This window comes from Antechinus flavipes, chromosome 2 (genome assembly GCF_016432865.1).
Source record: "Antechinus flavipes isolate AdamAnt ecotype Samford, QLD, Australia chromosome 2, AdamAnt_v2, whole genome shotgun sequence".
Taxonomy (NCBI): Eukaryota; Metazoa; Chordata; class Mammalia; order Dasyuromorphia; family Dasyuridae; genus Antechinus; species Antechinus flavipes.
The window spans coordinates 4,173,136-4,193,614 of NC_067399.1; the positions used below are offsets into that span (position 1 = coordinate 4,173,136).

A 20,479-nucleotide genomic window follows, 5' to 3' on the forward strand; every position below is an offset into this window, starting at 1 on the left:
CACAAAGTGGGATCTTGCGAATCAATAACCCTGGGAGGCGGGGGCTGGCATTGCCCCCTTTCACAGAAGAGGAAACCGAGGCAGGCTGCGGGAGCCGGAGGCCAGTGCTCCTGGCGGCTCCTGACCAGGTTTTTCTTTCTTCAATCCCTTAGGGATTGAGAAGGATGGTCCTCTCGCGCTCCCTCGGCCCCGCCCTCGAGGAGACGTCACCCAAGGCGCCGCCCATAGTCATAGGCCCTCCCGCCGAGTCAGCCCCGCCTCGCCACAGCCACAGCTCCCCTGGGATTCCTAACTCGCTGGCCCGGATCCCCAGCCCTCGGGAGCTGGAGAATGGGGAACCTCGGGGCAGCCGGGATAAACCCATCTTGCCCCCGAAGACGCCTAGCGTCCCTCACGTACGCTAACGGACCGCCGTCGCCCCGCTACGCCAGCTCAAAGGGCGGGGGGAGGGGGAGCAAAGCGCACGAGACCTCTCTGGATTGGGCGAGGCGCGTGGGTCCCGCCCCTCCGGATCCTCACGCCCTCTTCCATTGGGCCCTAGGTTGGGGGCGGGGCCGATGGGGCGGTCTCGCGGGGCTGTCCGGTGCGCAGGCGTCCATTGACTTGGGGGAGGGGCCGAGGCTGGAGGAGGAGGTGGCCTGAGGAACTGCGGAGGCAGAGCTGCTGAGGAGGCTAAGAGTGTCGGCTCGCTCGACGTCGGGGAAGCCGGTCCTTTGGCGAGAGGCCGATAAGGCGACCGACCGCACCCATGACGTTCAAACAGAGCCGCGGGGACCGATTTTACAGCACCTGGTGCTGCGGCTGCTGCCATGTCCGCACCGGGACCATCATCCTGGGGACCTGGTATATGGTGAGCCCGCGGAGGGGAGGGGGTGGGGTGGGCGTGTGTATGTGTGGGAGAAATTTAACGCCTCTGCGCTTGTGCACATGCGCTCGGAGCCGGAGGAAGGGAGGGGTAATGACTCGGAGCATCGCGCGTGCGCCATGTGGGCGGTAGGCCCTTTGGGGAACGCGCATGCGCCGCGGCGGGCTGCCCCGCTTTAAACGTCGCGGATTCTAGCACATGCGTAAAGGGGTTGGATGAGTTGAGTTTAGGAGGGGAGGGCTCGGTGAATTGAGGACGGTCGGGGCTTGTCTGTCCCTGGGGTTTGAGACTTTAGGCAGAGAACTTCCGAGGCCCGCAGGTCGAAAGGGCTGGCCCATCCCCGTGGGAGATGATGCAGGGGGGGGGGCAGAGCCGCGGGCACGGGACTGGGGTTAAAAGGGGCTAGGTCAGCCCGGGAGCTCAGCCTGGTGGGTGATCTTGGCAGGCCTTGAACCCCCGGTGGCGAGCTGCTGAGGCGCTCCCCAAGGGGGCTCTCACCGAAGTTGGTGGGGGGGACGTCTTGGGCCGCAGCCTGGTCATCCCCGACGGAGGGCGGAGGGAGGACTGCCCCTCCCCCAGGAGGCCGCGCCCCCCTCCCCCCTTCTGGAGTGTGGAGGGGGCGGGTTCGGGTCCTGTGTCCTGTCGGCATTCCTCCTCCTCCCCCCTCTGGAGCCTGGCCTTGCCAGCTGCGTTCTGCGTGGCTGCTTTTTCCTCCATTATATCTTCGGGAACAGAAAGGTTCCTGGACAAGCTGGGGGGGCGGGGGGAGGATTCTCTTTTGCTGACCAAAGTTACTGTCGGCCAGAGACTGATCTTTTTTGCTCGTTTATAAACTTATGATTGTTTTTGGCCAGGCCGTCACCGGGATAGGGAGGGGAGAGAGGCCCTGGCTGGTTGGGGCCCCGGGCCCTGCATAGGTCCGACCTCAAATCCTGCCATAGGTACAGCCGTGGGACTCTGGGTCCGTCCCTGGACCCTTCTCAGTTACCCTTGTCTGTCAGACGAAGGCCCTGGACCCTTTCTGCTCCGAACCTGTGTGGTTTCTTAGTAGAAAACTAACAGGTGGAGGGTGTGGGCAGGGGGCCGGGCCATGGGAGGCCAGGTTCTCAGTTCTGAGGGGGATGGACAGAGTCAGATTCTCCCTGCTTATGAGCTTCTATTTCAGAATTAAGGGCCGGCTCCTGGGTGCTCCATAAAGCACCATCTCTCCCTCTGGCCCGGCTGCCTTTTCCCCTGGGCTCCGTGGGCCGCCAAACTGGCCGGCTTCTCCTGCCATCACCCCTTCTGTCTTCCATCTCTGTGCCTTTGCCCCGGCAGTCCCCAGGTCTGCTCCCCAGCATCTTTCTGGGCCCTGGTCAGGTTCCACCCCCCTCGCCATCATTGATTCCAAGAAGGGAAAGCCCTGTCCTGATGTCCTCCCCCTCCCCCAAATGATAGTAAGTTATACCTTGTTTCCTCCAAAGCTCTGAAAGTTCCCATAGGGCTGGACATCTCCTTTGTCCCTTTGTCCCCCGCCCCCACATCCTGCTTAGAATGAATGTGGAAATGCAAGAAGCAAAAAGACAGGGCCCTGCCAGCAACAGCCTCGTCCTGGTGGACCCAGGAAGCCTTCCCAGGGCAGATGTGAGGGCTCCGGAAGGGAGCTCCCGGGGGGAGGAACCAGCAGGGGCCCCGGCCCGGCCTTTTCTGTCGCCTCTGCACACACTTGCTAGCAGCGTTCTGGGTCTTGCCTTCCTTGTTTTGAAGTCGGGGACTCCTGGGCACCTTGGCACTCTCCCTCGCCAGGGTTAGGCCGTTCTCAGGTTGTGTGAAGTAGTTGAGAATTATGCTGAGAAGGGGACAAGCCATCCGGGCCCTTTCCCAGAGATCCTGCCTCTGGCCGGAGAGGGCTCAAATGAGAGGGGATGAGCTTAGTGTGCCCCGGGAAGGCAGCTTGTGTCCTGGGCTCTGAGGCCTGTACCATAGAATTGAGAGATGTTGGGGCCCACCTCCCCCCATGTAATGCCGCCCATGTGTGAGTCCCTGCTCGCCCGGCAAGTGGTCCTCCTTGGCTTGGAGCCTCCTGTGGGTCAGCTAAAGCTTGGCGAGGGACGTCTTGTCTTCCCTCCTGTGTCCTCGAAGCCGCCTTATCGGGACCTCCCTCTGCTGACTCACAGGGCCGAAGTGGAAGGTTGCCATTTCCCCCTGAGGAGTTTCCAGTTCAGCCCAGTTCTCTGTCCTATCAGTGCCTCAAGATTAGCTCTCCCCTCCAGTTTTGTAGAAGACATCAGCAAGTTTGGTAAGATGCCCTTGGTAAAAGTACCAAACGGCTCTGCCAGGGGATTGAGGAGAGCAGTGGCAGCAGGCGTCCACCCTTCGGCTTGTGGGGAGCGGGGCCAGGGCCGTGCTTAGCCCAGAGCCTGGCATCGGGGAGGCACCGTGTAAACACATTCCCCTTCCACACCTGGGGTTAGTTCTCTGCCAAGAAAAAGGTGGGCAGGCTATAGCTGATTGGAAGGTTTAACTTAAGGCTAGTTTCTGGCTCCCCCCAGTGGGGAAGGTGCCCTTCATTCTTGTCAGGAAGACACCCACTTAAAAAGGTTCACCCACAGGAAAATCAGAGGAAATGGGAGTTTGTGGTGCCCCAAAGGAACACTTGGCATTTTCTCCCTGATTTTCGTCCTCTGCTGATGGAAGGAAGGACCCTCAAGCCCAAAGGAGGGGATGGGAACTGGAGGATGGCTCCTCCGTTGCAGGGCACTCTTGTCATTGTGAAGTGGACAGAGTTTGAGCCAAACCTCGGGATTGCTGGTTTCTTCAGAGGAGCCCCTTCCTTTTGATCTTTTCCATTTTTGCTCTCTCCCCCAAGCCCACTTGGTGAATGGCCTCTCCCCTGACTCCACCTTGCTGTGGTGGACCTTCTTTTGGGTCAGTTTATTCAATGTGAATTTTCAATTTTAGAGTGTCAGGAGGAAGTATTTCTAGGGAAGCTGTAGCCGTTATGAAGGAGAAAACAGGATCCATCCCACTGGGACTTCTTCCATCCTTTTGGTTTGTTTAAAAGGTGAACAAAGCAAACTATTTTCTAACTCCCCAAATTTAAGTTTCCATGTTTCACATCCCACGGGGAGACAGTGTAGGAGAGTGGCTAGGGTCCCGAGTAGAAGCAGGAAGGTGTCGTCCTGGCCATGTTGACAAGATGCAGACCTTCCACGGCAGTTTCCTCCAGCAGGAAGTCCCTCGTGATCCTGAAGTCAGCGCTCTGACGCCATTCCTGCCCCTCACAGCTGTGGCCCCTTGCGGTATTCCTTTCCCCTTTTTATCTGACCCCTGACTTAGCTTATCAGTTGCTTGAAATTTTGAAAGATCTGTTTTCTTTGCATTAATTACTAGTGCCACAAGGACTGGCTTGTCAAATCCCAGTGTAATATATGTGAAAACATTTCAGTAGAGAAACTTTCCTAGTAAGGTCTGAGCGGAAGCTGGTCTCCTCACATTTTCTTTTGGTGTTTGAAACGTCTGAGAAGCTGATGGCCTTGCTCCCGGGAAGCCAGCATCCTTGGTCTGCGAGGACCAGTCCTGAGAGGGTACAGAGGAAGCAAGCCTACGTTGTATTTCAGTCTTAACAGCAAGCATTGAACTCAAGGCAAAGTACGCCCTTGGGAAACAGAAGGGAGATACTACCAAGCTACGGTTGCCCCGAGTGATGAGTTCTCTTGCTGGTCAGGAACAGGAAGCAGCAGAGCTAAGAGGAGGGGGGTAGTTTTTGCAGAAATTCCTTCAGAACACAAGCTGATGGCTGCTTTTCGGGGTTCAAGATTGCTTTGAAGGTTAGCCCTTACATGAATGCTTTTAGCAGCATCCTAGGTCAGGAGGCCTGTGGAAAAGAAGTGCTCAGGATCATGTCAGGAAACGCTGTAATTAAAATACAGATGTTACACATCTTTTATATGGGCCTCCCAGCGAATTTTCAGACTTGGATTCTGAGACTCAGGTTGTTAAAACCATATATTTTCACTGGCCTTGTTCATTTTGAAATGGGGGTAATAATACTAATAATGACACTGACCTCTCGTGTTGTTTTGAGGATATATATGGCGTTTTGCAAACTTTGGGCATGGTTCCAAACTTTTTCAGAGTGGTTGCATCGGTTCACAATTGTATCAACAATGGATGAATGTACTTCCTTTTTCTCTTGCATGTGTTATTTTCCTTTTTGATTATATTAGCTAAACTGATGGGTGAGGTAGGACCGTAGTACCTTGGAATTATTTTAATTTGCAGTTCTCTGATTGTTAGGATTTGGAATATTTTTTCATATAATTATTGATAGCTTTTGTTTCTTCTTTTGAAAACTGCCTATTCATATCTGTTACCATTTATCAATTGGAATATGGCTCTTTTTTTTTCAAATTTGGCTCACTCATCCATATATTTGAGAAATGAAACCTTTATCAGAGAAACTTGCAATAAAATTTCCTCCTACTTTCCTTTTAATTTTATTGCATTGGTTTTGTTTGAAAAATTGTTAATTTCATATGATCAAAATTATTCACTTTACTTCCTGTAAGCCTTTCTCTTGTTTGATCATGAACTTTCCTGTCCTCCATAGATCAGGCAGATAATTTTTTCTATATGCCTCTAATTTGTTTGTGATATCACCCTTTTTATCCAATTCATGTACCCATGTTGACTTTCTCTGGGCATGTGTGATGAGACGTTGGTCTATTAGTTTCTGCTAAGCTGCTTTCCAGCTTTCTCAGTAATGTTTGTCAAATGTTGAGTTGTTGCCCTATTTGCTGAAATCTTTGGGTTTATTGTACACTAGGTAACCATAACTGTTTACTTCTGTGTATCACGTACCCATTTTATTTCACTAATCCAGCACTCTTTTTTAGCCGGTACTAGATTTTTGGATGATTACCACTTCATAATAGTTGGTTCTAGTGCCTTTTCCACTTTTTTATTCATTGATTGCCTTGATATTCTTGGCCTTTTGTTCCTCCAGAGGGATTTTGTTGTACTTTTTCTAACTACAAAATAGTTCTTTGGTAGTTTGGTGTGGAACTGAAGAAATAAATAAATTAATTGTCTGGAGAGAGATCATTCCAGTCATCTTCCATCATCGGCAGAACTATTCCCATAGTTTGTTACTCTGCCTAGATTTATTCCCATTGACTCAAAAGCTCCCATCTCCTCTTATTCTCTTATTTTTAGTGATACTGAATCCCAGTTGACTGAAAATAAACTCCCCCTGCTCCTGAAATTTTACTACCCTTTTCCCCTTCAGCTCTACCTTAACTTGTCTCTGCCCTTGAGCCTTCAGGAATTTCTATTCAAGTATTAACACATTTTCATTCATTTTTCAGTGTCCTCTCTCCCTTTTTAAAAGTCCCTGTTACTGGTAAGGGTACCACTTCCCCGTTACGTGCCAGAACTCTGTACTTGAAACAAAGATTCTTACAAGGTGTTAAGTCAGTGGAATTGATAAGACAATGGTTATCTGGTTTAGCGTGGTTTAGCACTAGTTCAGTATGATTGATTTAATCTTACAACAAATAATGGTTTCCTAACGATATAATGATTAGTTTATATTCAGTATACTGCATATAAGTTGGGACAAACTGAGCCAGAGAGATTCATTTCATCTCCCACCTTTGTGGTGGCTGGAGGCTGGAGCACAAGCCTTTGGACTGAGACAGACTTCAAGACAGAGACCATGGTGCTGGTCCTCCTGCTTCCTCCACAGAAACTAAGACACATTCCGGAGGACCTCAAGAAAGCTGGCCCAGGCCCCAGACAAGGAAACTAGATTGTGAAGGAAATAATAAAGAATTGGGACTTTATCCCTGGCTGTTCTCATGATGGTTACTAAGCTGAAAGGAAGGCTTGCCCTTCCAGTCACCAAACTTGCTTGTCTCCCTGCTTTCCCTCATCGCTCATATCTGAGCTGTCATCAAGGCCTGTAGATTTTAGTTCTGCAGCCTCTATTGTAGATTGCACTCTGCAGCCTCTCCTGGGGGTTTTATCTCTGCATCATGTTATGTAGCTTGTAACTCTGCAGCATTTCTTGTGAATTTCACCTCTGCAGCATCTCTTGGGAGTTTCATCTCTGCATCATTTTTGGTAGCTTGCAACTCTACATCATGTCTTGTGCTTACATCTTTGCAGTATTTTTTGTAGATTATTACTCTGCAGCATCTCCCGGGGGTTTCATCTCTGCATCAGTTCTTGTGGATTTCACCTCTGCATCATGTCTTAGCTTGTACTTCTGCAGCATCTCTTGTAGATTGCATCTTCTGGGGGTTTCATCTCTGCATCATTCCTTGTAGCTTACACCTTTGCAGTATTTCTTGTAGATTGCACTCTGCAGCATCTCCTGGGGGGGTTCATCTCTGCATCATTTCTTGTGGATTTCACCTCTGCATCATGTCTTGTAGCTTGCACTCTGCAGCATCTCTTGTAGATTGCCCTCTGTAGCATCTCCTGGGGGTTTCATCTCTGTATCATTCCTTGTAGCTTGCAACTCTGCATCATGTCTTGTAGCTTACACCTCTATAGTATCTCTTGTAGATTGCACTCTGCAGCATCTCCTGGGGGGTTCATCTTTACATCATTTCTTGTGGATTTCACCTCTGCGTCATGTCTTGTAGCTTGCACTCTGCAGCATCTCTTGTAGATTGCACTCTGCAGCATCTCCTGGGGGGCATCTCTGTATCATTCCTTGTAGCTTGCACCTCTGCAGCATCTTTTGGGGATTTCATCTCTGCAGCATCTTCCAAATAGGCCTCTTTCTCTCCTTTGACACTGTTCTTACCTTGGACTGTGGCAATAGCCTGTTTTTGAGGGGTGTACTCGATCTGCTTAGCTATTCTCAGCAATATGATGAAAAAGATCTGACGGTGTCTGAATATAAACCAAAGTATACTATTCAATGATATGAAAAAAAACAATTTTAAACATTTTTTTCCTTTTAAATGTTGAGTTGCAAATTCTATCTCTCCTACCTTCCCTCTCTGATACAGGTTTTATATGTATGTATAAACATATATATGTGTGTGTATGTTAGTCACACGTGTGCAATAATGTAAAACATTTCCGTATTTTACTTTGTTCAATAAAAGTAAGTAAAAAAGGGAAAATAGCATGCTTCAGTCTATATTCAGAGACTTGTTCTTTCTCTGGAGGTGGATTGTTTAGTTCATCATGAGTCCTCTGGGACTGGGCTGTAATGTCTTAAGAAGGGGGCAAGCAGAATGTTCCGAACATTCACAGTCAGGAACGATCCGTACAGCTTGGCAATCCTGTGTCCAAAGACTGGGGAATACTCAGTTGCCTGGGGCTCTTTCCCGCAGGCTGGAAGAGACACCCAGGCTCAGCGGCTTGTTTGCTCTTCACCCGGCATACTGTTGGAAGGGCCTTGTGACAGTCAGTGCTTTCTGACTTATCTCCATTCGGCCAGACTTGTGCCTAACATGGTTCTGCCGAGCTCCTCACGGTAGCTGCCGTACACACAAAGGCTCCTTCCTCTCTCCTTGTATGCCTTCTTCCTAGGTATTCCCGAGCCTGTTCTTGTCCAGGGCTCTGACTTGCCCACCTTGTCCTCCCATCAGGCCATCTCCATGCTGATGATTCTGAGCCATTTATCCAGTCCTTACCTCTCTCCTGACCTTCAGTCTCTTTCAACATGGCCAAAACTAAACTGATCTTTTCCTCAGAACCTCTGCTAAGTTGGCACCATCATGACAGAATGCCAGATATGGAGCCAGATTGAGTTCAAATCCAGTTTGAAACACTTTCTGGCAAGGTGTCCTTGAGCAAGTCAACCTCTTTTTGCCTCAGTTTCCTCACCTGTAAGTAAGGATGATGTCACCTAACTCTTAGGGTTGTTGTGAGAGTCTAATGAAGTTAAATTGTAACGTACTTTGCAAACCTTAAAACTCTATAAATGCTAGTTGATGTTATTTCCAATAACTGACATTTATGTCATGCTCATTGTGTACTGGGGTACTGGACTGAACATTTTCAAATATTTTCTTTTTTCTTTTCACAACTACCTTGGAAGACAGGTGTCATTATGATCCCCATTGAATAGATGAAGAAACTGAGGCAGACAGGTTAAGTCACTTGCCAGTCATTCGGGTTTATAAACCAGATCTCCTCTTGGATTTCTTTCTTTCTCTCATCCTGCACGTTCTTTGTCTTTCTTGGCTTCCTCCCTCTCTCTCATCCTTCACATCCCATCCCTTTCTTGGATTCCTCCCTCTCTCTCATCCCTCACATCCCATCCCTTTCTTGGATTCCTCCCTCTCTCTCATCCCTCACATCCTATCTCTTTGTATTCTCCCTCTCTCTCATTCCTCATATCCTACTCTTTGTTTATTTTCTCCCTCTCTCTTTCTCTCTACATACAAGGCACCCACTCGCTTTTATGAAGACACCAAGGCAAGGCCCTGAGGTGAGCATGTCACCAGGGCCCAGACAGACTGTTTCCATGACCTTAGATCGTAAGACTTCCATCCACTGTAGGGGACAATGGGCAGACATCAAGGCTGTCCTCTCCTAACACTGGCAGACGCCCCCATACTCCCACTACAAGGTGGGAGGAGGGGTCATTCTGACTTTCTATTCTATTCTGCAGTCACTTTTGGCAGAGTTGGTCCAACACTGAGTTTTTAGAAATTACTTGTCATCTTTTCTGTATCTTTCTCAACAGAGCAGCTTTCCTTTGCAATCTTAATACCTGTTTATGCTTTGTTATGTATGTTTTACATCTTTGTTCATTTTCTCCCTCTCTTTCATCCCTCATATCCTGTCCCTTTCTTGGATTTCTCTCTCTCTCATCCCTCATATCCTTTCTCCTTTCTAGTTGTTCTAGTTGTTGAGGCCCCTTCATTCCATCTCTAGATTGTGGTATGAAGAGCAAGTGTGAAGAGCAAGAAGTGATCCCGGCCTCCCCGGCCCCTCCGGCCCCTCCAGAATCCAGCGTACAAAACCTTTCATGGCGCGTCCCTTTCCTCACCAGTCTGCTTCCTGCACCCCGTGACGACGCTGACCAAAATCCTTGCTCGTTTTCTCAGCTGCCAGGCTCTCAGGCTCTCCTTCCTCTTCTTCTCTGGGCATTCGAGTCCTGTGGATGCCCCTAGAACAAAGGCCTTCTCTCAGACTGCTCCCCAGCGACCGTGTCTATATCTTGGGTGTGTCTGGTGGTTTACATATCATCTCCCCCAGAGTCTGGAGGCTCCTTGGGGAGAAGGGCTGTTCTTTGTATTCCCATCATTTAGTACGTGCCTGGCACATAGTAGGTGTTTCTTAAACGCATGTTGACACTGATCTGTTGAGCCGGCCCTTCTCCAGCTTCCCCCTGCCTGCAGTGTTCTCCTGCTCCCAGTCCCGACCTCCCTGGCGTCAAAGTCCTAGTTCGAGCCCATCTCCAGAAAGCCTCCCCGACCCCTCCTCATTTGAAGACCTTCCCGTTTTTGTCTGTAGCTCATTTGTGCAGAGTTTTGCTTGTGTCCCTGCTTGATTGTAAGCCCCTGGGGGCAGGAGCTGTTTTGCCTCTTTGGGAAACCCCAGGATTTAGCACAGGGTCCAGCATGTAGCCTGGTATAAAATCCCCCATCGGTTGCTGAGTATGGCACTGATAATGGGCTTCTGCTTGTCTGTGGGCAACAGTTTAGTGAAACAAGCCTGAGGAATGGGGACCCATGGGGCTCCCTCCGCCCTGGCCTTCCAGCTCTTGGCCGCAGGCCTGATCAGCAGTACAGACTGTGCCTCCTGTCTGTTCCAGGGGCTGAAGCTGGCTAGGCTGGCACAAAGATGCGTCTCATGGCATCCACCCCTAGTAGAGAATACGAAGGACCTCCACGTGGCACGAATGATCATTTAAAGTGTGCTCAGCTTCGACCACAAGGGGGAAGCCTGCCTTGAGCCATTTGGGGACAGCCAGCTGGCCCTCTGGGAACAGTGGCCTGTGGGTGGTGGTGAAGGGGAAGGCCTGGGACCTCCAGCAGAGCCGCCCGATTCTAATGGGCCCACCCCCCAGTCCCTATAGTTTCACAAGGCTCTGTTGGGATTTGTCAGCTCCGAGAGTGACCTAGGAGATGGGGGGGCAGGCCAGCAGGGGTATCGGAGCTTGGGTTCTGGGGCTGCAGATGGGAGGGCCTGCGACCCATTTGGGGCAGAGATGGGCATCCTGGTCAGGCCAGCACGTTGGTCTCTGCGCCGGATCATGTACAGAGAGAATGGATACAGCTTTTAGCACTTCCACATCTCCCGAGGGTTTGGATCTGACTTGAGTAGTTCATTTTCTTTTTCTAAAAGGGGGCGTTAATTGAGAGCAATAGTATGAAATCCCCAGGCCTTGTTTCACTGTTGGCTTTTCTCTGTCTTCAGGGCAACTTTTGCACCCTGGAATTATTGTATTGCTCTTTTTAAAACAAGTTTTTTATTAAAGCTTTTTATTTACAAAACATGCATGGGCAATTATTGTATTGCTCTTTTTAAAAAAAATTTTACTAAAGCTTTTTATTTCCAAAGCATATGCATGGGCAATTATTGTATTGTTCTTTTTTCATGTTTTTTTATCCTCATGACTTCAGAGTTAAAACATTCTCCACCAAGTAGATGACTTTCTTGTCCATGCAGTGTAATAACCTACCATCTGGGTGCGTAATCCTTTTCTTTTTTAATAAAGAATATTTATTTAGGGGAGATAAATTCAAATGGCTTTTGAGTGGAAAAACAAAGCTCGGGGGCTCGATGTGGCCATCTCCATCACTGAGCTCCAGCCTTGCCGAGGACCCGCAACAAACGTCAGCTCTCAATTCACATGGAGTTTCCGATGTTCGGTGGGGTGTGGGTGTCTGTCTGGCGACAGCAACAAAATGGCAACAGCTGTCAGCTCCTCTGGGCGATTTAGGAGGCATCAGATCCACTGTCTCATTGGGTCCTCACATCATACCTCTGGGGGACCTGAATTCAAATCCAGCCTCAGAAACTTCTTAGCCGAGTGACTGGATAAGTCACCGAATTTCTCATTTCTTCATCTGTAAGATGGGGATCATGGAGGCACTTCCCTTCTGGAGGCGTTGGGACAATCTGTTAGCCCTTGCTCCCTTTCATTCCTTCCCTTGTAATGCAGGGGAGGAAGCCGAGCCTGAAGCCGGTCGGGCAGGGAGCCAGGCAGAGCACGGGCCCTCCCGGTTATCGCTCTGAGTTCTGGTGCTCTGCCCGGCTGGGCCTGGATCACGTGGAATGGCCCCAGTTAAGAGGGAATGGCTGCCACGGACCGCGAGGCTCCCACTGCCCCCGAGGGCCCGACCGGGTTTGGGGGTAGCTGAGCCGGCCCTTTCTCTCCCAGGTGGTGAATCTGCTGGTGGGAATCCTGCTGACCGTGGAGGTGACTCACCCCAACACGGTGGCCACCGTCAACCTTCAGTATGAAGTCATCGGGAACTACTACTCCTCGGAAAGGATGGCCGGTAAGTGGGAGGCTCTGCTCCGGCACGGCCCCTCCCTCCCGCGGGGCCTTGGCCGCCCCGAGGCTCCTCGCCTTTCTCCCCTTTGTCTCGCCAAGCGTGTTTCAGACGAGGTCTGTGTGATTGTTGGGGCCCAAGTGGCTGCTCCTTCCCCAGGTACCATGGGCTGGCAGCCTGCCAGTCTGCGCTCTGCTTCTCTCCCGTGGCACCCCGCTAAGCCAAGGGCCGGGGGCGCAGACACGTGGCAGTGAAGGGTCCGGACTTCTTAGGTCTTGGGCCTGTTGTCCAGTTGTTATGTCTCTGCCGTGATCTGACTGGTCGGGCGTCTGTGTCCTGGATCCCAGGGGTTGGCAGAAAGACTGCAGGAGGCTCGCCGAGAGAGAAAAGCTCCAGCAGGACACGGCCCGAGCAAGTGCCCGTGGAGGAGGAACGCCAAGGGGTTAGGGTGGGAACTGACAGCTAAGCCCTCCTGTGCCAGGCCCTGTGCCAAGTGCTGAACCACTGGGGAGGGAGCAGTTTTGTCTCTTCATTTTAGAGTTGGGGAAACTGAGTCGGGGGAGGGCCTTGTGTCTGGGGGCCTCCGGACGTTCAGGAGGGGCCCCGGAGGCTGGGCCTGACGCCCCGCCTGGGTCTTCAGGGACCACAGCCCCGGGGAGCAGCCGAGCTTTTCCTGCATCTGAGCAGTGGAGGGGCCCAGGCCTGGCTGGCCAAGCTCGTGGGGGGCACTGCGCACTTTGCTGACCCTTCTGTGTTTGTCTTTAGAGAACGCCTGTGTCCTCTTCGCCTTCTCGCTGCTCATGTTCACCATTAGCGCCATGATGGTCTACGGAGCCGCCGCCGTGAGTGCCCGCCCCCTTTCTGTCTGTCACTGACCTTGGGGCCCCTGCTGGCGGTGGGAGCGTGGGGTGGGGGCTGCTCTCTGGAGTGCACGGCTCCCACAGTGGGGCATTGGGGGCCCGGGGCTGGAAGGGGCCTCCCTGAGTCAGTGTGACCCCTGTCCCGAGTGCAGGGAGAAGGGATGGTCCAAAGCTGGTGCCGGGGGAGGGGAGGGCCCCTGGTCCGGAGCCTGTGCGGGGGGGAGGGGAGGGTCCCTGGTCTGGAGCCTGTGCCGGGGGAGGGGAGGGCCCCTGGTCCAGAGCCTGTGCGGGGGGGAGGGGAGGGCCCCTGGTCCGGAGCCTCCCACAGTGGCTGACGCGCGTCTCCCTCCTCTCTCTCCTCAGCATCGCGTGGGCTGGCTCATCCCCTTCCTCTGCTACCGGCTCTTTGACTTTGTCCTCAGCTGCCTGGTGGCCATCAGCTCGCTCACTTACCTGCCCAAGATCAAAGACTACCTGGACCAGCTCGTGAGTATCCGCGGTGGGGGTGGGACCGGCGGTCACCCTGGTAATGACCTCGGCCTTTCTTTGCGTCCTGACCCCCAGCCCCTCAGTGGATGAGGGCACCCCGGCTGGACGGTCCGGGAGGGAGCTGACCACTCCCACTGGGGGCCGGTCCTTGGCTCTGGGTCACGGGGCTGGTGGGGACCTTGTAGAGAAGGAGACGGAGGTCCAGAAGGCCCCGTGGCCTTGGGCTAGTCCCGGAGCCAGACCAGGGCATCAGTGACTTTGGTCCCGGGCCAGCCCAGCGCTGGGGGCGAGGGGGGCTGTTGCCCACCTTTGGGCTCCCCCTGAGCTGCCCCAGCCTCCCCCTGGGGAAGCCCTTGGCAGATGGGCCGGAGCAGGCTGAGGGCAGCCCAGGGTTGAGAGGGACCCGGAGGGGCCGAGGCCGGAGACTTCCTGGGCACAGGAGGTGCAGATGGGGCCAGGCCACGTGATGGGGGGGTGGAAGGCGGCAGGGCTGGGGGGCGTCCCCTGCAGACATGTGGGGACCCTCTCCTCCCCCCTGCAGACCCCATAAGCCGGGGACATTGCCCTTGGGCCCCTGGGTACATGAAGGGGAGGGCCCTGGCCCGCCAGGCAGGGGGCGCTCACAACGGTCGCCTTCCCCACAGCCCCCCTTCCCCTACAAGGACGACCTGCTGGCTCTGGACTCGAGCTGCCTCCTCTTCCTGATCCTCGTGTTCTTCACCCTGTTCATCGTTTTTAAGGTGGGTGACTGGCACCCCCGCCCCCATCTGCCCCTGGGCTTGTGGCCCAGCCTGGCCCTCTGGTCTCTTCCAAGAGACACATCCAGAAATGACCCCTGCACAGTGGGGGGCTGAGGGTGGGGAGTGGGGGCGAGGGGGGGGCAGGGATGAGAGCCGGGAGCAGCCTGAGAAATTGCCTGTTTGCACTGACAAGGTCCTGGCCTTAGTCCGGAGCCTCAGGATGGCCCGAGAAATTGGGGGTGTTCGGCTTCTGGGGTGATGGGGCTCCCCCTTCTCTTCTCAGGCTTATCTCATCAGTTGTGTCTGGAACTGCTACAAGTACATCACCCACAGAAACCTCCCCGAGATCGCAGTGTACCCGGCCTTCGAGGCTTCTCTGCAGGTGAGGCTGGGGGCGGGGCCTCCCCAGGCCCCCTTTGGGCAGGTGCTAAGCGTGGGGCGCAGCCATGGCCTGCTGGGGAGGCTCTGAGCCCTCCCAGCTGGGTCCGTGTCAGGGTGACCCGGGGGCTGCTCCCCCACAGGCTGACCCGCTGCCCACCCCTCCCTCACTTGCCTTCAGTCTCCCTCATCCTCGGGACCCCTCCCCAGCCTCTCCTGTCCTTCGGAGCCCAGGGGCTCTTCCCCCGGGGCTCCCTCTGCCAAGTGCCCCGGGTCTCTTCCCCTTCCCTGTTCTCCTTTCCCATCTCCCCCGGGTTCTCCAACCGCCTCATCCCAGACCCGATCTTCCTGCTCCAGGTCCCAGACGGGTTCCTGACATCCAGAGCAGAGCCCCTGCTCGTTCCCCCAAACCTTCCCCTCCTGGCTCTGGTCCTGCCCCCCACACCTGCCCCCTCTCTCCCCTCCTCCTGGGGCCCCCGGCTCCCTCCCAGCCGGGCAAAGGCAAAAGAAGGGAGGCTACAGGAGATGGGGGAGGGGAGCCAGGGCCCAGGAAACAGCCCCCTGGTGGGCAGTTGGGGGCAGAGGTCACTGTGGCCTCCCCTCCCCCGCCCGGCTTTGCTCCTCCTTACCCTCTCTCCGGATCCAAGGCCCATCTATTAAGCACCTGCTGTGTGCCAGGTATGGCGGCCGCCGCTCTGACTCCCGAACGCCGGGAGTCACTTTTAGTGCGGCCCCCGTGTGGCGCAGACGGGGCCTCGTTCTGTGCTCGGCTCCCCTGGACCACAGCCAGCCCCCTTTTTCCTGCCCTGGGTGTGCAGAGCTGTGGAAGGGCATGGGGGACCCCCAGGGGAGGAGAGGTGGCAGAGATGGGACAGAACGGGGCTCCTGCCTGGCCCCCCAACCTCGAGCTTCTCAGGGCGTCAGGGCCCCCCAGGACGGCCCCCCGGACTAATGGGTCCGTCTCCTTCCTCCCCAGTACATCCTGCCCACCTACGAGACAGCCGTGAAGATGCCTGAGAAGGAGCCGCCCCCTCCGTACATCCCGGCCTGAGGCCCTGCCAGGGACGCCCCGCCCGCCCTGGGCCCCCTTTGGGCCGGCTGAGCCCCCGCTCCCCGGCCGCCCGCACACACTACGGCCTGTTTCTGATTGCTTGAACCCTTGTTCTTTATGAGTATTATGGGATGTTGGGGGGAGGGGGGCATTTGTAGAGTGGACTTTGGGCTTCGTTGTGGTTGCCGTTTGGTTTAAGTGCATTGATTTCACAGAAGGGGCTCTGGACGCCGACCCCCGGGTGGGCCAGAGCCGGGCCTCCCCGGGGCCTCCCCATGCCCACCCGGCCCCCTCAGCCTTGGTGGGAGGCCCCGGCCCACGGCCTGCCGGACTCTGGGGTCTGTACCTTTCTCTCTCTCTCTCTGACAAGATGCATTAATAAACCTTTTCAACAAAATCGGCCTCATGTCATGTCTGCTCAGCTGGGTCTCCCCAGCTCGTCTGGGGAAACTGAGGCAAGCTGGTGCTGCAGCCGCCCAGTGTCTCCTGGCTGCAGAGTTCTGAGGCCGGAGCGGCTCCGGGTCCCTAGCCACCCTTCCCCCAGTTAGATTGTGGGCCCTCCGGGCTCAGCCCCCGGGAGTAGGTGCCCAGGGGGTCCCCTCCCTCCTGCCGGAGGCATCGGCCCGGCCTGCTCTTAGCAAGTCGGGGAGGCTCCTTGGAGGGGCCTTGGAGCACCCGGGTACTGGCCCCCCAGGGCTCCATTCTCTTGGGAGGGCCTGGAGGCCCCCGTGGCTCAGCCGGAGGCTGTGGAGAGCCCGACGCTTTGCAGAAGAGGAGTCTGGGACACGACCCCCAGGGCGCACCCAGCCCTACTAGGAGCGCAGGAGGGGTGCGCGGACGCCCCTCCCTCTGCCTCAGTTGGCCCTTGTCCTGCCCCCTTTCCCCCTCCCTCCCCTCAACCCTCCTCCCCCCCCCCCCACCCGCGGGGCTCCCGGTCCGGGCCACACCCTCGCGCTTGCAGGCAGCGGGACCTCAGCGGGTGCCCGGGAGCTTCCGCCTTCACTCTGGGAGCCCGGGCGGGTCCCCATCACCGGGGCAACCCCCGGGGGCGGGGAGGGGCTGGGAGAGGGCGGGGCTCCCGAGGACGAGGCAGCCTGGGGCTTACCTGCCCCGCGCGGGGAGAATGCGCGAGCGGGAACACGGGGCGGGGGGCGTAGGGGAGGGTGCACGGGGGAGGAGCGGCGGAGGCGGGCCGGGGCCCTTTCAGCAAGAGTTCTCTCCTTACTTGGGTTTCCCGAATAAGTCTGAGAGAGACGGGAGGGGGGAGCCGGCAGAGGGCGCCCCCACCCGCCGGCTTCCACACCCGGAGGCCCCGACCCGCGCTCCCCCAGACGCCTGCCAGGCTTCCCGTCCCCGGCGCCCTCATTGGGCGCTTTGAGATCTCTCCCCTCCGCAGAACATTCGTTCTGCTCCCTTCCCCCAACCCCCTCCCCCCCATCACAGAGGGAGGGCGAAGCCCCTGGAGAGCCTCCGGGGAGAGTCATTGGGCCCAAATCCCGAGGCGCGCGTGGGTGACGCTCCGGGAGGCAGGGAGACCTGGGGGGGGGGGCAGCCCTCCTTGGAGCTGGAGGCCGGGGCCAATAGCAAGGGGGCAGAGTACGGGGAGCGAGCGCGGGGCTGGGGAGGAAGCGGCCGAGGGCAGGCGCTCATTTTCGAGGCTGAGCCGGGGCTGCCCCGGGACACCCAGGCAGAGATGCCGGCGGGCGGCGCGGCTCGGGAGGAACGGGGAGCTGACCCAGGTGGTCCGGAGCCCCCGGCGATGAGGAGGCGGAGCCGGGAAGGCCCCCGAGAGATCCAGGGGGAGGAGCCCGGGCTGGGATGGACCTGGAGGACCCCACCCGCCTCCAGCAGGGGGCGCGGGGCGCGGGAGCCGAGCGGTCCGGCTACGGGATGAGGAGGGCACCTCGCTCCCCCTCCCACGGGATCGTTACAAGGGCCGAGTGTGTGTGTGTGTGTGGGGGGGGGTGCGGGGGGGGGGGTCAGGGCTGCCAAATCCCTCTCGCACTGCCCCTCCCCCGTGGCTGCCCCTCCCCCAGTCTCCCCGGGGGCCCCAAGGAGCCGGAGCGCGGGTCCGAGGCCGCAGGGACATCGGCTGCTGCTCTGAAGCCCCGCGGTGTCCGAGCGGCCTTTGTGAGGCTGCGCCGCCCGCCCGGCACGAGGACGGGCTGCACAACGTGCCCTGAAATTGTCTGCGCCTGGTCAGTGTGGGGAGACAGTCAGAGGAGTTGCACGTGCGTGGGGTAACTTGCTGTCGAAGGGAGGGAGTGGGGGGAAGGGAGGGGAAAGTCTGGAACCCAGGACTTGGCAGGGTCAATGTGCAAAACTCTGCACGGACTTTGAAAATTAAAAGCTATTATTTTTTTTAATTGCTTTTCCTAACCCTGTGGTCAAAGCAAAAGAGCTACAACGTGTGCACTCTGTTTATCGTTTTATTTTTTCTGATTTTATAGGCGTATTGACTTTTTAAAAACACATCTCTTCATGAATCATGTTGGTAGAGAAAATGAGAACAAAAGGGAAAACCCATAAGAGAAAAAACGCAGAAAAAAATGAACACAGCCTGGGCTGATTTACATTCAATCCCAACAATTCTCTCTCGGGAGGCAGATGTTTTTAACAAGTTAAACACCTTTCTTCATTTCTCATGTTGAGAGAGAAAAATCAGAACAAAAGGGATAAATTATGACAGATTAAACAAAACAACAGAAAAAATGAACATGGCATTGCTGATTTACATAATATCCCTAGTTCTCTTTCTGGGATGCAGTTGACGTTTTCTAGCCAAAAGTCATTGGGATCGCCTTGGATCACTGAACTGCTGAGAAGAACTAAGCCTTCAGGGCTGATCATGGCACAATCCTGCCGTTCCTGTGCGTAATGTATTCCTGGTTCTGCTCGTTTCCCTCAGCAGCCGTTTGTGAAAACCTTGTCAGACTTTTCTAAAATCAGCTTCTTCATCATTTTTTATAATAGAACAATGATATTCTGTTACTATCACACGCCACCACTTGTTCGGCCTTTCCCCGATGGATGGGCATCCACGCACTTTCCAGTACTTTGCCACCACAAAAAGAGCTGCTACGAATGCTTTTGCCCATGTGGGTCCTTCTCCCTCCTTTCAGATTTCCTTAGGATACAGACCCGGTACTGACGCTGCTGTGCCAAAGGATGTGCACAGTTCTACACCCTTTAGGCCTAGTTCGATCGCTCTCCAGAACAGTTGGATCATTTCACAACTCCATCAACAATGCATCGGTGTCCCAGTTTTCCAATATCCCCTCCAACATTTAGCATTATTTTTTCCTGTCATCTTAGCCAATCTGAGAGGTGTGAGAGGTCTTCTATTTCACTATAGATGACTTAAATTTCATCATCCGAAAATTGTCTATTCGTATCCTTTGATCATTTATCAACTGGGCAATGACTTGTATCCTAATAAACAGTTCTTTGTGTATTGTAGAAATGAGGCCTTTATCAGAAACACTGGCTGTAAATTCTCCCCTTCCCCCCCAGCTTTGTGCTTCCCTTTTAATCTCATTTGTGTTGCTTTTGTTTCTGCAAAACTTTTTCAATTTAAAGTAATGTCTATTTAACATTTCATGATGTTTGCTATTTTTCCTTTGGTGTACAAAAATCTTTTGCCGAGATGATTCCACTCACCATCGATACATGTGCAAATACTTATAGACAATGCAAAATCCCGGAGAATGAAAGAATAGCTCCGGTTGTGAGAGAACTCAATAGGTGTCCCATCCAGATAGCAGTCCTGAGTGAAACAAGGGGGGCAAATGAAGCTCAGCTTACTGAAATCAATACCTGTTTTTCTGGAGTACTCAAAGTGAAGAGGAGCAGGGTGAAGCTGGTGTAGGTTTCACATCCAAAACTAATGTAGTAAAGGATTGTTCCTTGTGGGAAAGGGTCGTGCTATCATTATCGTTGCTGGTACTCCCACCACGATGAACTCTGATGAAGTCAAAGAAAAAATTTTTGAGATTTGGAGACTGTCATCAATGATGTGCCCAAAGAGAATGAACTTATAATTCTGGGTGACTTTAATGCTAGAGTAAGCTCAGACAACTAGATGGGGCAGGGAGTCCTTGGGAGGAAGGGAGTTGTTAACAGCAACAGCGATGGTCACTTACTGCTGAAGACCTGCGCATCCCATGACCTTCTCATCCCCGACATTGTATTCCATTTATCTAACACTATAAAATGTCATGGATGCAAACTCATAGCAAACAATGACTTTTAATAGAGTCTGTGATTGTAAGAAGAGACAGGCAGGATGTAAGCGCGACCAAGGCAATGTGAGGCACAGAATGCTGGACTGATCATAGACTTATCCTCTCCGAGCTGAGTGTTCACATTCAAGAAAAGCAGAAGCCCCAATGCAGAAAGACTGCCAGAAAAATTAAGGTGAACAGATTAGAATGCTTCTCCGAGAGAGAACAGTTTGCTGCTAATGTGGAGAGAAAGTTGAGCTAACACAGTAGGCAACAGTGGAACAGAAAAGGAGTAGGCAGCTTTCAGAGATTTGGCGTAAAGCACTGCTTTTGTCATCTGGGTGAGAACACTTGCAATCATCAAGATGAAAATGATGGGGGAATTCAGAATCTGCTAATGAGTGTACCAGAGTTACC

General features: G+C 54.1%; 1 protein-coding gene across 1 annotated transcript; it reads left to right on the plus strand.

Annotated features, from left to right (window-relative positions):
- Positions 1-643: 643 nt before the first annotated feature.
- Positions 644-16,236, plus strand: LAPTM4A (lysosomal protein transmembrane 4 alpha). The gene is made up of 7 exons (XM_051974097.1): positions 644-850; positions 12,207-12,327; positions 13,087-13,163; positions 13,545-13,667; positions 14,315-14,410; positions 14,694-14,792; positions 15,765-16,236. The coding sequence occupies exons 1-7, from the start codon at positions 749-751 to the stop codon at positions 15,837-15,839; spliced, it is 693 nt and encodes a 230-aa protein (XP_051830057.1). The 5' UTR covers positions 644-748; the 3' UTR covers positions 15,840-16,236.
- Positions 16,237-20,479: the final 4,243 nt, after the last annotated feature.

What these genes read in the sequence shown, in the direction of transcription:
- LAPTM4A (XM_051974097.1), top strand. Translation starts at nt 749, where the DNA reads ATGACGTTCAAACAGAGCCGCGGGGACCGATTTTACAGCACCTGGTGC. An exon ending in TGGTCTACGGAGCCGCCGCC is followed by an intron (nt 13,164 to 13,544) that starts GTGAGTGCCCGC and finishes CTCTCTCCTCAG; the next exon opens with CATCGCGTGGGCTGGCTCAT. An exon ending in AAGACTACCTGGACCAGCTC is followed by an intron (nt 13,668 to 14,314) that starts GTGAGTATCCGC and finishes CCTTCCCCACAG; the next exon opens with CCCCCCTTCCCCTACAAGGA.